The sequence below is a fragment of the Ctenopharyngodon idella genome, chromosome 21 (genome assembly GCF_019924925.1).
Source record: "Ctenopharyngodon idella isolate HZGC_01 chromosome 21, HZGC01, whole genome shotgun sequence".
NCBI lineage: Eukaryota > Metazoa > Chordata > Actinopteri > Cypriniformes > Xenocyprididae > Ctenopharyngodon > Ctenopharyngodon idella.
Window position 1 is genome coordinate 24,826,851 of NC_067240.1, and position 15,789 is coordinate 24,842,639.

The window sequence follows — 15,789 nt, forward strand, 5'->3', positions numbered from 1 at the left end:
AAATGCATTGAGTTGCTGTCATGTGATTGACTGATTAGATATTTGCGTTAACAGCTTGAAGACAGCATAACTAGACCTTGTTATAAAGTTAAATAATTGCCTGATAAGCTACAGTATACAAATAACTCTCGACAGCAAGTGTAAAACTGTATCTGTTTTCGACACATCTGTCTGTCATCAGTTGCCACTTCCTCATGCATATATAATGCCAGCCAGATGCACATCTACATGCGGGCCAAATCTCTTGATTCACTCATGCCCACTTCTCTTGACCCAAATTTACTCCCCTATTCCTTATCTCACTGCTTTATCAAGATTTGTGTCAACACTTCACTGTCAACCGTTGTAATTTTAACATGAATCCTATACTAGCATGAATGCACAAACATTGGAACTGATGGAATGGCACAATGGTGTCACACAGCTGTGAAAGTAATGTGCATCATGTGACAGGTGTGTGGCACAACTTCACTGCAAGCATGCTCAATCAAACTGCAACTTTAGGTTGTATATAAAACCCCCTTTTAAACATGTGCCTCGATAGCAACGATAGCATACTGGGGGCCAGAACCAGGCAAGCACTGCTCACTGTTTTATAGCTGAATTGAACTCATTCCATAATTGAGGAACTTTACACCAGAGGGCTGCATTGGGATTGGGATCCCGCGGGTCCCGCGGGTCCCGCAGAGCCCAATGGAAATCTCGTGGGCGCAGGCGGTTTTACCTTTGCTGCAGGTGTCAAAAAATAAAGCGTGGGTCCCACAGTCCCACGATTTACTGCGTAACAAGAAAGGAGTCAACAAATGAAGTTAAGATAATTGAGGAAACAAGATAATCAGGGTAAAAGGTGGAGGGGTGAGGTGTCTAAGCCGCAACATCTAGCTACTGGGGTGCCTCAGGGCTCAGTGCTTGGACCACTTTTCTTCTCCATCTACATGTCATCACTAGGATCTTTCATTCAGAAACATGGTTTTTCCTATCACTGCTATGCTGAAGACACATAATTCTACCTCTCATGAAGGACCACCACCTTCAACTAAACCCTGCGAAGAGCCTTGTTCTTTTGCCTACAGAACAACCACTGGCTTGACACCCCTATACCTGAACTCATTACTTCAGACTTTTGTGTCCTCCAGAAGCTTGCGTTCTGCAAGTGAACGTCGCCTTGTGGTGCCATCACAAATACGCACAAAACAAGAAGCTGCTGAAGACACTGTTCCCCAGGCAGCTTTCTGCTCGCACGCTTCGAGACGGAGCGGAACACACATAAGCAAAAGAATACTATGGGCTTCGGATTCGTGCCTAAAAGGGCAAATAGCCTACACACAAAAATGTCAAAATGTCGTTTTGGTACGTATCCTCGTAAACACAGTCGGTTATCTCTTAAGTGAATGTAAACGGTTGAGAAAGAAAACTCATGTGTAATAGTATACTGGATCTGTACATTAGCTCTTAAAGTGACAGCAGCCCAATATTACTGCTTCAGTCTGTGTCATTTAGGTTAATCAAACAACAAAAGATAAAGATAAAATCACTCACTGCTCTTGAATGAATAACTTTTGTTTTAGGGATTAATCTATATTTAATGTATACGGTGATATTTTACATTTGATTACTTTATTCGGTTTCTCTTATAGGCTATTACTTACCTGAATAACACTGTTAGTACATCATCCTGAAAAACATATAGCACTGTTTATATAATTATTTTTTTTTCTGTTGTATTTATTTGCCCATTTTGTAATTATTTTATTTGTTCTTATTGCATTGCTGACTGTTTACTAGTCTTAGTAACTGTTATGAGGACCTTTTACTTAGCTACATTAGTGAAGTAGTTCAATAATTGTGAAATTTTACTGATAGACTTGTATCATGAAATAAGACTTTGATCATATTGCCCACAAATCATGTTAAATAATCGTGATTTCAATATTGACCAAAATAATCGCGATTATTATTTTTTGCCATAATCAAGCTCGAGCAGCTCTTCAGTGCACTAAAAACAAGTAAGCTTGAATGACGTGCTTCTTGATTTACTGTGATTGTATGGCATCAGCTCTGTAACTAGCAAAATAATCACAGATAAAGCTATATATAGTGAGCATTTCAATTTAATTAAAAGTTCAATTCACTTTTGATTATTAGCTTATAAATACACATTCTGTTATAAAATATGAATTATTTAATGATATTCTTTTTCTACTTGTCTCTCTACCTCTGCCTCTTTCTCTCTTCTCCTTCTCTGCCTCTAAGCCAGCATAGATACAAAAGGCCTTATAAAGTAATAAAGGATATATTTGGTTGTGAAAGTTCAATGTTCCTCATACAGCCCCTGCGGGAAATGTGTTTCTTTATTAAATAACCTAGCTGTTCTATTACAGCAAGAGCTGTAAAAGCTCACATAATGACAGACTTTTTGCTGACCTGCTCACTGTGACTTGTATTGCTCACACTGGGTCAAATTCACTGAGTACCATTTTATACATAAGGTCTAAACTCAAACTCATGGCTGAAATGCATTATTATTTTATATTAGGTTCTTGACTTAAGTAGTTTCACAATCTCAACAAAACAAAAGTTATATTGTATATATTAAAAAACACATTTTTGGTATTTCTGCTGAAGAGTTTTCTGAAAATTTTAACAGAAACAGAGGTTTCAAGAACTGGACATGTTCTTCAATGGAAGCAATAGTTGCTGAGGGGAGAAAAATAAATAATTGCAAGAAATATTGCATTTTAATTTTAAATTAGAGTTACTTTATTTTAACACATTAATGTTAATTAGTTCATTTAGTCATCCTGCACCCCGCTTAGAAGTTTGTGAGGCACTCTATAGTTGTCCCCCGCCCCCTGGTTGAGAACCACTGATTTAAAGCATTTTATGTTCAGATAGATTTGTCTTTGTATGAAATATTAGATAATACTGCTTCTCTCAGATAATACTTGCTGAGGTTGATGCATTGTTGACTCTGGCCTATTTCCGTAGAGTAAGTTAGTGCTATGCACAATTTTTTTGTACATTTTTCACAGTTTAGTGAACAGGCATTCCTTCAGCATAGCATAGTGGGTACGGGTCTCAGGTTGCGTATGCAACCCGGTTCCCTGAGAAGGAATAGACTGCCAATTTAAGGTATGTGTTTACACATGCTTCAGACACCGGTCATGCTGATGGCGTTCCCCATAGCGTTAACACCAAGACGGAGCATCTTGTTCCCCTTCTATGGAAACTGAGTTCCATACACAACCTGAGACGTTTTAATGGTGACAGGTATAGCTACCCTTATGAAAAAGTATACTTCAAGTTCATTTTATCAGGTATACTTAAGTAATGTTCAAGTATATTTTTAAAGTATACTTTATGTAGTAAGTATACTAGTATCAATGTACTAGTAGTAAACTTGTAAGTGTACAATTTTAATACCGCTTGGGACTAAATTGGCCCAACTGGAGTATACATTTAAGTGTACTATAAGTGTAACAGTAAACATTAAGTACACAACTAGTTCACAGCTTTGTTTCTTATTTGTACTGCATCTGTACTACAAGTGAACTTATAAGTATACTAGTAGTTTACTATTTGAATACTAGTAGTACATTTTTAATATATAAAAGTACACTTTGAAATATACTCTCAGTAAACTACTAGTTTAGTGCAAGTAGCCTATACTTGTAAGTTTTCTTTAAGTGAACATAACATCACACTTATAGTTTACTTTTTATATATTATTTTTGCACTTTAAGTATACTACTCTGTTCCTATTTAGGTATTATATTTTATACTTGAAATACCTTTAACTGTACTTTAACTCATTCCATTTTAAAAACATTTTATTCTAGCTTCATGAATCCTTTTTTATCAACACTTAAATGTGAGTAAGTTTAATTTTTTTTAAAAAAGGAAACATTTTAAACAAAAAGCTGAGAAAATTGCATTTTTGTCAAAGACTATGTCCGGATGGGATTCAGAACGATGATCAAACACAGGTGGAGTAGATAGAGTCCATTTAAACAACTCCAAAGCTTCATAGTCCTCATAGTCCACATAACGTTTGGCAGTTTTTATTTATATGCTGTTTAATGTTTGATGATCACTTTATTTTATATTTGTGTGAGTAATCTTCTATCGCTTGTTTCAGCTTCCTCTCCTGCATCTTGATACGGAGATTCTGTATTCTTTCAGAAGATGCATAACAGCGCCCCCTACCGTATATAGCCTGAAAATTCAGTCAATGGTGAGGAAAGAGGGAAGTAGATTTTAAGTAAATTCCTATGTACACTACCAGTGGACTAGCCTACACAAAAATTCAGATACTCAAAATTAGGAATATATCTGTTTTCTTTATAAATCAATATTTTCAAATGATCTACTTTTATACTATACTTTTATAAATATACTTTTAAGTATATCTCAATCAAAAAGTCTAAGTATAGGCCAAATATACTTAGACTTTTCTGTCAGTAAAAGTCAAGCATACTTAAGTGCAATTTTAAGTATATTTCTCAGAAGTACATAAAGTATATTTCTGAGAAGTATATAAAAAGTAGACTGAAAGTATACTTTCTTATTTTTAGTTTAAAAGAAGTATGCTAATAGCACACTTGAATAAACTTCTTTTTCGTAAGGGTAGGTATGGAGAACATGCAATTTTGTATCAATACAGCATAATCATTAGTGGTGTGTAACTCATCTCACACCATTTGAGCTACAAACATGAATTATAGCTCAGTTTACTCTGCTTGTTTAGGAGAGATGTACTTTTTAGACTTACGTAACTAACAGAACTACAGAATAGGGGTGTGACGAGAGAGACGAGACAAGATTTTTGCACAGTATTTTTAAGAAATCCTCAATGACAAAATACATGACTAGAAAAATAGCCTGCAGGTGCATTTGAAATGTTTTAAGTAATCATCTTGTAATGGATGTCATTTCAGTTCTACTTTCTGACCATGAATATTCATATCCAGTAAAAGACAACAATACTCAAACACTGTAAAAGGTTTTGACACAAACTCAACTGACTGGATTCTCTTCTGTATGTTTTCATATAAGTCTCTTCAGACCTTAGAACTGTACATGAGCTTCTACAACTTTTGACCTCCTAACTGAACTCCTTTTCACAAATTGATCATAGAAATAAAACATAAATTAAAATGAATAACGGGTACTCCAGGACCAGGGTTGGGAACCACTGCATTTAGGGGACATTTTTTAAGTTGACAAAAAGAGTTGTGTAAACGGCCCCTAAGTGGAAAAAACATAACCCCTGCTAACGCTGCAATACGCAGGGAAGGAGACAAGAGATCGCTTTTTTTGAATGGATGTCAATGGAGGAGAGGCTCTTGTGAGGAAATAGCTTATCATTTAATGAATCAACAGCCCATCGGCTAATCTTTAACATGTTTGCTCTTAAACATTCGTTTTGGATTAATCTATTTTTTGAGTTTACACCGAAAAATTCATATGGTATCCGCAAACAGTGATTGGCTGTCGCACAGCTCTGAACGAAATTCAATGACATCAAGGCTGTAATGTCATTGGTTATCAAGGCACACGTGATCCAATTAGCCTTTACACTTTTTCCAATGGTAGTGCCACGGACCCTCATATCTCCCAATAATAAGACCATCTCTGCTCCAAGACCTCAGATGGGTGTCAGATAAGAGAGACATCAAAAATGTGCAGTTCAGGACCAGAGTTGGGAGCCACTGCCCTAATGAACACATATACACATACAAATGGCTACAGATTTCTCTGACAGATCCTGGGAAGAGAGCATCTGTGTGTGATTGATTCTAATACTCCAGAATGTTCTGTGAAAATAGGCTCAGCTCTTGAGGAGAAATACTGAAGAAGGTGGGATGAGGTGGAAATGAAATGAGTTGTCAGTATCTATGAAAGGAAAAAGCAGCTGGATTTGACAAAAGGTGCTTAAAACAAAACAAAGATGTAAACACCATCAATCATTTGTGATCCAGGTTGTAAATAATGTTGTTCCTACTTTCAAAGTCTATGCCTGTTACCTGTTGTCAAAGTCTCACTATCTTAATCTTGTTCTTCATTCTGATTGATGCTTTTCAGCCCCTCATCTTGTCCGGTTAACTCTGCTTTTCACTTCACATCTCACATACGGTCTAAAAACTTCCACACTACTTATGCTTGTTGCCCTCCTTTTTCATACCCTACACAATTATGTAAATGCAAGCTCGATTTCATACATTGTGTTACAAAATGTCAGAATGCCTCATACTGATTCTGAACACTACAAACTTTAAACCATTTACATCTGCTGCCAAAAAAAACTTCTTAAAATGGTTTTATTATTTGACCATTTATTTTTTGGAAACAGGAAATTATTGGTGGAGGAAAGTAAAAATGTGACTAGATCTCAGTATAATCACTACACGATAAATAACAGAGAGCAACAACAAGAGCAAAACAACATTAAAATCATCAAAAATAAACAGTAATTGCATAATTCATTCATGCCATGGTGCATGCTGGGAATGGCATCTATCAAAATTACAATTTACAGTGTTAAGTACTTACACTTAATCCAACCACTCTGAATTGAACTGGCTGTTATTCACCTTATAAAAAGAAATCAAGTTTAAACTCCACAACATCAAGCAAAAATTCTAGAAATTTATGTGAACTGTCAAATCACACAGTAATGCAATAACATAATTATCTTGTTTTTAACATTGTAATGCAGAGAGCATGAATTCTGGTAAATTGGGTCATTTTTTTATTGTATTGTCCTACTAAAATACCAGAATTTACTCTAAATTTTGCTTTCTCGGTGCTTCCACAAGGGCTACTATATCAGGCATTAATGTAAACTTTCTTCTTCTATGGCCGGTTTTCTCTTTTAGATCAACTACTGTCAAGTTGGAGCAACAGTTTCAAGAAAATTTGCAGAAACATTTTTATGTAGCTTCTAGAATAATAACACAGTTTAAGGGCACAGACATTTGATGGTAACTCCATCGCTGCCTTAAAGGGATAGTTCACCCAAAAATGAACATTCTGTCATCATTTACTCACCCTCATGTTGTTTCAAATCTGTATGAATTTCTTTCTTCTGTGGAACACAAAAGAAGATATTTCGAAGAACTGACTTCCATTTTTATGGACCAAAAAAAAAACCCACTCAGATAAGAGTTGCACAATTCTGGATAAATTGAGAATAATTTTTATTAAAAAAAAAAATAATAGAGATCACAAATCTCCTACTATTCTGAAAAGACAACTAAACAAAATAACATGTCATTTACTTGAAGTTCTGACAAAATGTTAATTGTTGCAGTCTATTTAAAAATATTTAATAATTTGAATTATTATTTTTTTTAAATCAGTTTGAATGAATGATTTAATGACTCACTCATAAAGACTTAATTTGTTTTATTACTTGTTTGTGAAGCTGTTTCTTTACTTATACATAACATCTGCTCTTTCTGGGTCAGCGGCAGCTCTAATGAAGATTTTAATGTTCCGCTGTGATCAGACTTGTCTACGGTTTAACAGACAAAGACGTTGTCATTTAGGAATAAGATCACGCGGGTGTTTGAATTGAAATTGTGACTTAATCATGCAGCTCTATACTGACAAATTTCTTAAAATACCTTCTTTTGTCATTAAGTTTTGGAACGACATGAGGGTGAGTAAATGATGACAGAATTTTTGGGTGAACTATCTCTTTAAGTGCTGAGGTAGGTTTGTTATTTCAAAATACCGAAAGAACACACGTCAGGTATGTACAACATGACTGCATGTGTGCGATGCATTCGCAATGCATTCACAACTGCCCTATCTTGCATCCAATTCTTTCTGACCTTTGCTTACTCTTCCAGTCGCTGACATTGCTAATGTTTTTCCTAATACCAGAGTTGGTTCAGTTTGACCTATCTGATTTTCTTTAACCTGTTCTCCCTTACATCCTTGCACTCCAGTTACATCCACTCTCTCTTAAGGCCAGTCAGGAAAGTGTTAACATGCTAGAACATGCATCAGTGATATGCCCAGTAAACACACAAGTGTTATTCCAGGCATCTGTGATCCGCAATTGCTGGTAATATTTGTATACTGTGCATTCACTCGGCTGGATCAATGCAATAACCTCTACTCTGCTTCTACACTTGAAATGTAGGATGCTTTCTGACCACTGTGTGATGTTATCTTAAGCAATAAGTGGCAATTAGCAGATGCTTTTATACAAAGCAACTTACGGTGCACTTACACTTTCCCAAGCACTAACCATTAACTACAGTACCTCTGAAATCAGACAATAAAAAGCTGATAGTGTTTGAGACTCAACACCATCCCAAAGCCTAACACTAACAATTCCCCTATCTCTAAAATCTGATTGGTAAAAAATATTATTTCAGGAACGAAGACTGTTTGTTCAACTTTTATACCCTTAATGTTGTGACCATTATTTTCCTATTTATGTTTAGATATAATAATCAAGAATAGGCCCTAATACCTATATTTTTCTGTGCTATTAAAGGGTTAGTTCACCCAAAAATGAAAATAATGTCATTTATTACTCACGCTTATGTCGTTCCAGACCCGTAAGACCTTCGTTAATCTTCGGAACGCAAATTGAGATATTTTTGTTTAAATCCGATGGCTCCGTGAGGCCTACATAGGGAGCAATGACATTTCCTCTCTCAAGATCCATAAAGGTAATAAAAACATATTTAAATCAGTTCATGTGAGTACAGTGGTTCAATATTAATATTATAAAGTGACGAGAATATTTTTGGTGCGCCAAAAAAAACAAAATAATGAATTTAGTGATGGCCGATTTCAAAACACTGCTTCAGGAAGCTTCGGAGCATAATGAATCAGCGTGTCGAATCCGCAGTTCGGAGCGCCAAAGTCATGTGATTTCAGCAGTTTGGCGGTTTGACACGCGATCCGAATCATGATTCGACACGCTGAATCATAACGCTCCGAATCTTCCTGAAGCAGTGTTTTGAAATCGGCCATCACTATATAAGTCGTTATTTTGTTTTTTTTGGCGCACCAAAAATATTCTCGTCGCTTTATAATATTAATATTGAACCACTGTACTCACATGAACTGATTTAAATGTTTTTAGTACATTAATGGATCTTGAGAGAGGAAATGTCATTGCTCCCTATGTAGGCCTCACAGAGCCATCGGATTTAAACAAAAATATCTTAATTTGTGTTCCGAAGATCAACGAAGGTCTTACGGGTGTAAAACGGCACGAGGGTGAGTAATTAATGACAGAATTTTCATTTTTGGGTGAACTAACCCTTTAAGGCCAATATTGTCAATACTGATATGAAATGAAAATGTTTTTTAGGATAAAATGTTTAATTTAGTATTTTAAAGTCTTTTTTTTCATTTTAGAACTGTTTAGCATTTATGAACAAAAATTAGACGATACAAATGATTAGGCATAAACAAACTATCTACTCGCAGTATTGTAGTCAAGCATGATCGGCAAAAGTATTTTAAGGTTGACATTTACATGGATTTATTTCTAATTACACAAATACAATGTAACTTTACTGTAAAACTCCTGGGCACTGGTAAGATTGCATAATACAGTATTGTAATACACCACTGCCAGCAAGGGAACTGTAACCTTTTAAGATCAAATCGATCCGGCCTGGGCAGCAGACACAGATGGAGACAGCAGGAGATGAGAGCACAGAATCATGCATGAAGACAGACAGTCAACGGAAATCCTTCAAAAGACTCTGAAAACCACAGTACAGCATGTAATGATAACCCATGTTTACAACTTCTGGATGAAATAGGAATCAAAGGAAAATGAAAGACAGCAAGTGAGAGAAAGAGGATGGGAGAAAGAGATGTGTAGCTGCAGGTGTTGAATGGTATTGCATGTCCAATATGTTGACTACAGGAGGTTGTTATTGGAGCTGGGTTTGTAATGAAATATCTCTTTCCTGGCAGAAACTCAACACTTATTGTTACAGAGCCCTATAGAGGTATCTTTATCTATTAGTACCTCTACTGCTGCACCAGCAAGGTTTGAAAAGAGGTATTTCCCCCTTAGGTTCATTCTGTTCTATATATAGGTAACAGAAGCGGTATGAAGGTAATAAGATCCAGACTGCATCCTTACAAATGCAATTTTGCACTTCTATAAGGGAAAATGTTAGGTTTATGTTTAAATACATGGCTGAAACTGAACTGATATAAGTATAATCATGCCTGTGTGCAAATATATTGGTAAATTCTGTACATGACTTGGTTCACTGACAGAACTAAATGGGTGAGACTGGAAGCACAAGCTCCTGGAAGGAAGACACGTTCTGCTGCGTATAAAGTTTAGTTAATTCAGACCAGTGATTTACATTTAAAATGTTTTAATATTTGTTAGGTCTATATGCTGTATTTTTTTTTTTTTTTTAAAGCCTTAAGGCCCGTTCACACCAAGAACGATAACTATAAAAATAACTATATATTTCCGTCCACACCAATGAAAGAAAACAGTCTGTTTATTCTAAGCTCGCGCGCTGCGGGTTTCAAAGTGTGTACAACATGTTTTTGCTGTTCTTGTTGCATTTACACGGCTTTAACCAGCAGATGTCCTCAGCATGCTATGTTTGAGTGAATCTAGTGTAATCGATCTAATCTAACAGTGAATTTAGCTGACAAAGTCAATATAGTGGAATAAAACGCCTAGTCTTTTTCACTGCAACTTCAAAGGAAGCAAGACAATGTTGTCGAAACTAGCACTGGATACCTGAGGTAATTTTATGTTACACTTGTTTGCTAGACTGGCATAATGATCTCATCATTAATACTTCTCACCATTTATTCCGAGGGTATGACCGATTTTTTTCTATATATCCATTTTATTTAAAGTATCCTTGAAAAGGGGGTTTGACTTGTCAAACAGTGGTGGCTTTTCTCGATTAACTTCTCCACAATGTCGTCTGCCATTTTAAATGCGCGAGCCCTCAAATTAGAATGGATTCTGATTGGCTGTCAGTGTTTTATCATTCAACACCTGTAAAGAAATTGTTCTGAAAGTGATCCCAACAATATCGTTTCTCTATATCATTATCGTTATAGCTGTGGTGTGGACAGTGCAATTCTTTTATATTCAGAACAATTTTTGGAACTATATCTTTCTATGACATATCCATTGAGATGATGTGACTCTAAGGAGTAAATATGAACTGTAAAACTGAATAAAATTGCTACAGGGCAGGGATCATTTGTAATAAACACCCTAATAAAACACTGTGAATTATAACAATAATAATACATTTAATAAACACTGTTATAAAACTGATTCACCATATTCATATTAAATAATAGTTCTGAAATCTATTCAGTTTAGATGTAAAAGCCTACTGTATCATATTTGATACATGAATTTCTAAGACCTCTAAATTATCAACATGATCAAAACTTTGCAGAACAACTTGTTGCACACAATCTACTACATGCCTTGTGTCATCTGATTGATAGTTTACTTTTTAGTAAGTAAAAGGCCTTTTAGTATAATTTTAAAAAAGTCCACCTTCAGGTTGTGTCACACGTGTCTTTTTGCTGTGAAATCTTCAATGATTTTTATAAAGTAAACATAAAACTTTTATGTTAGTAATATTTCAAGATGAGCATTTACTGGACTGAAACAACTTGATTATCCATACTTTTGTCTTTTTTTTTTTTTTTTTTTTAAATATGATACATCAGGCTTTTGAGGAACATTTATTTGTACATTTCTCAATCATCATTGTATTGCACGGCACTGCAGAGTGACAACTGATATTTATATGCATTCTATGTAAGTAGTGTGGTATACTGTTATAAAATATCATTGATTTATTTCAAGCTATCAGAATTTCATCTTACTTTTATGCCATATAAATAACAATATTTCATATGCCAGGCTTTACAGAGTTAAAGGATTAGTTCACTTTCAAATGAAAATTACCCCAAGCTTTACTCACCCTCAAGCCATCCTAGGTGTATATGACTTTCTTCTTTCACAGAAATATTAATAAATATCCTGATGCATTCGAGCTTTATAATGGAAGTGAGCGGGATCAACGAGAATGAAGCTGAAGAAAGTGCTTCCATCCACATCCATCCATCATAAACATACTACACATGGCTCTGGGGGGTTAATAAAGGCCTTCTGAAGCGAAGCGATGTGTTTGTGAAAAAAAAAAAATCCATATTGAACAAGTTATGATTGAAGAAAAATATCTAGCTTCCACCAGACCGCCTTCTGTATTCAAGTTGCAAAGAAAGTGTAAACTGGTGTCGCGTCAGTTACACTTTTTGCGTAAGTTGAATAGGGAAGGCGTAGGACGTAGCGTAAGCTTTGTGAACTGCAAGAGTTTACACTTTCTTTGTAAGTTGAATACGGAAGGCGGTCTAGTAGAAGCTTGTTAAATATGGATTTTTTTTTTTTTTACAGAAACGCATCGCTTCGCTTCAGAAGGCCTTTATTAACCCCCCGGAGCCATGTGGAGTACATGATGGATGGATGTGGATGGAGACACCTTTTTCAGCTTCATACTCGTTGATCCCGCTCACTGCCATTATAAAGCTCGAATGCGTCAGGATATTTATTAATATTTCTCAGATTGTGTTCATCAGAAAGAAGAAAGTCATATACACCTAGGATGGCTTGAGGATGAGTAAAAGCTTCAGGCAATTTTCATTTGAAAGTGAACTATTCCTTTAACATGGTAGCTCAAACAGTAGAGCATGGCACAATGCCAAGGTCATGGGTTCAAATCCCACAAGAGACAAAAACTGAAAGAAATGTATTCTTGAATGAAGTCTAAGTTTCTTTGGATAAAAACGTCTGTCAAATGCATCAATGTAAATGCCAAAATATTGTACAATGCATACATTAGTTTTACCCAGTACTTAATCAAGTAAACAGACAATAACATTGGAAATGTAATGTAAAGTGTGACCTGTAGCAGTGGTTGTGTAAAAAATTATAGTAACCTGCCTAGTAATCAGTTGAAAGTGGTAACATGCAATTATACCTTTTTACCACAAAAAAATAAAATAAAATAAACCCAGTTAATTTCCAAAATGTATACTGTATATGCATCCTTCATTAGTTTTAATCAGTACTTGAAATGTGTACCAAAACTACAAGACTGCCAACCTAGACAGCACTGTGGGGCATCATGCATGTAGACGCGAACGCGCTTGTAATGAACCAAAATGTTGTCTGGATTGATTGCCCGCTACATTTTTAGACACAGCCCGCGTTCCAAACGTTATACGATCCAGTATCAACGAACATCTAATTATGTATATAGAGAACACTCAATTGCTTGCACTTTAAACAGTGTAGCATCATCTCCACTCACGTACTGTCAGTGTGAAACGAAAACAGTCACTTACCCTCAGTGTGACAGCTGGAGGAGAGGAGGCTACTCGGCGGTCTGAAGATGTAAGGCAGGTACCGGGAGAAGCATTTCATCTTTTGACTGGATTTAGTATGCGCATTACTTAGTTTATACTGTCCTCGTGCAGCTCACGGACACATGAAGTAGGGGAATATTCGATGGAACAGTCTAAAGCTCACTGTCTCTGTCGGAGGGAAGATATCTGTGTTACTCCGGCGGTCCATGCTTCTCTTTGCTCTCGTCGCCTGCTGGAGGATGGCTTGTTTTGCCCCAGTCTGGTGGGAGGGGAGGGGTGTTTATTGAAAGCAGCGGCCTGCGTCTGTCCGCCTACTGGCCGACTTCGAATTTACCGCGTCATTGGTGTAACTCCGAGGACCTGGACTAATGAAGTCATTCTTACTATTGTACCTGTATGCCGTAAAATTTCATGCTTTTATGTTGCAATAAATTGGAAACTGGCATATTAAAGCCGTAAATTGTATGTTCGTTTGATATGAAATAATTTTATGATTTAATAGCGATTATTGTTCAGAAAATGTGTAGTGTTATTCCGAATATGAGCACGCCTCGGAGACGCAGCCCGCAGGTAATCGCAGCCATACTCACAATAATCACAATTACCATTTGAGAAAGCGTAACGGTTAACTTAGATCACGTGAGGCACCTCAGCCTATATAATGGCAGAGACATCAGTGCCCGCGTTCAAATTTTTATGACAGTCGGTTACAGTTTACTTTAATCAGTTTCTTGTGGATTAGCCACAGACTGTAAAAAAATTAGCGAAATTAGGTCTTGTGAATAAATATTTATATTTCGTGTTATATCGCTAGTAAACATACAGTAGGACTGCATTGTTTGTGGAATGTGCTTTACTGTAGAAAAAAGAGCCCACATTTCTATTTGCTGCAAATTAGTCACTGCAGGGCGCATAAAACTACCTAAGATTACACCAAAACTTAACTGTAATTTAATACATATTTAATTCATTAAAAATATATGTATTTATTTACCTTCATTCATTAAAAAGCGTTATATCATCATCATTAGTCATACAGTCATACATAAGTCTAACCTGGTAAGAAAGAATTTTTTATTTTCATTAAACAAAATACAGTGTAACACAATATTTATAATTAAATTGTTCATTTTGTCTTTATTCATTAAAATGCATAATATCAGCGTCATATGCATGCAGTTATAATAGTCATTACAATTACATGTCTTATTATAACTGAAGCCAAAGAAAGAAAACATCGATATTTTTACTTTAGATAATATATAATATCACTCAATATTATATATATATATATGAAATAATAATATAATAATAATATATGAAATATAGATGAAATATTTGATGTAGCTAGCAATGATATTGCTGTGAATTTCATGTTTTTCAATATTTGTTTTTGTAATGTTGCTGTTTTCTAAATTTACTTTAAGTAAATATGTTTTAAAATCATAAGATGTGATTTTCTTTTATTCAGTGTTACTATCAGCAAACACTAACAGGTACATTAGTGTTAGTATTTTGAAGTATTAACTGTCCATACATTGCACTTTAAAAAGAATCTGTTGAGGCTCTTGTTGGTCAATAGAATATATATTTTGGAATATATTTTGTCTTTGTATCTGTCAAAATAGTACAAGATTATCCTACAATATATGTGACATCAAATAAGAGTACAAAAGTAATCTAAATGTAATCCAAAAGTAGTCAGATTACGTTACCAAAAATGTGTAATCTAAGAGATTATATTACTGATTGCAAATTTGTCATGTAATTTGTAATCAGTAACTGATTACAATTCATAAGTAATCTACCCAGCTCTGTCCATACGGCTCCAGGGGGTTAATAAAGGCCTTTTGAAGCGATGCAATTTGTATAAAAAAAAAAATCCATATTTAACAAGTTATGAAGAAAAATATCTAGCTTCCGCCAGACCGCCTTCCGTATTCTACTTATGAAGAAAGTGTAAAACTCTAGCAGTTCCAAAAGCTTACGCTACGTCCTACGCCTTCCCTATTCAACTTACGGAAAAAGCTTAACTGACACGATGCCAGTTCCGTTTTTTCCGTAATTTGAATATAGAAGGCGGTCTCACAAAAGCAGTTTATTCAGTGTAGTGAAGCCTCTTCTCCATTTACATCCATTAAAAAAACGGCCTCTGGTCTGCTTCCCTTCGTACCGACAATGCCGGAGCGTTAGCATTAGCTGTTATGCTTTATTGGCTAAAGATTGCAGGCCTGCCTTCCTGTATCTTTGACCATATTCAGACCTGGGGCCTGATGTATGTATAAACGTTGTGTACGCACAAAAAAAGCATTGATGTGCATGGGCCTACGCAATTTTTCACGCAAATATCTGTATTTTTTAAAAATACCGTAG

The 15,789-nt window shown here is 35.5% G+C and overlaps 1 protein-coding gene across 1 annotated transcript in view; it reads right to left on the reverse strand.

The window, feature by feature from the left end:
- ppp2r2bb (protein phosphatase 2, regulatory subunit B, beta b) overlaps nucleotides 1–13,678 on the reverse strand; it is an 80,912-nt gene extending 67,234 nt beyond the window's left edge. Inside the window, exon 1 of the mRNA XM_051877368.1 lies at nucleotides 13,396–13,678. Coding sequence (XP_051733328.1) covers nucleotides 13,396–13,474 — 79 coding nt within the window. The 5' untranslated portion in view covers nucleotides 13,475–13,678. The remainder of the gene's footprint in view (nucleotides 1–13,395) is intronic.
- Between the last annotated feature and the right edge of the window lie 2,111 nt (nucleotides 13,679–15,789).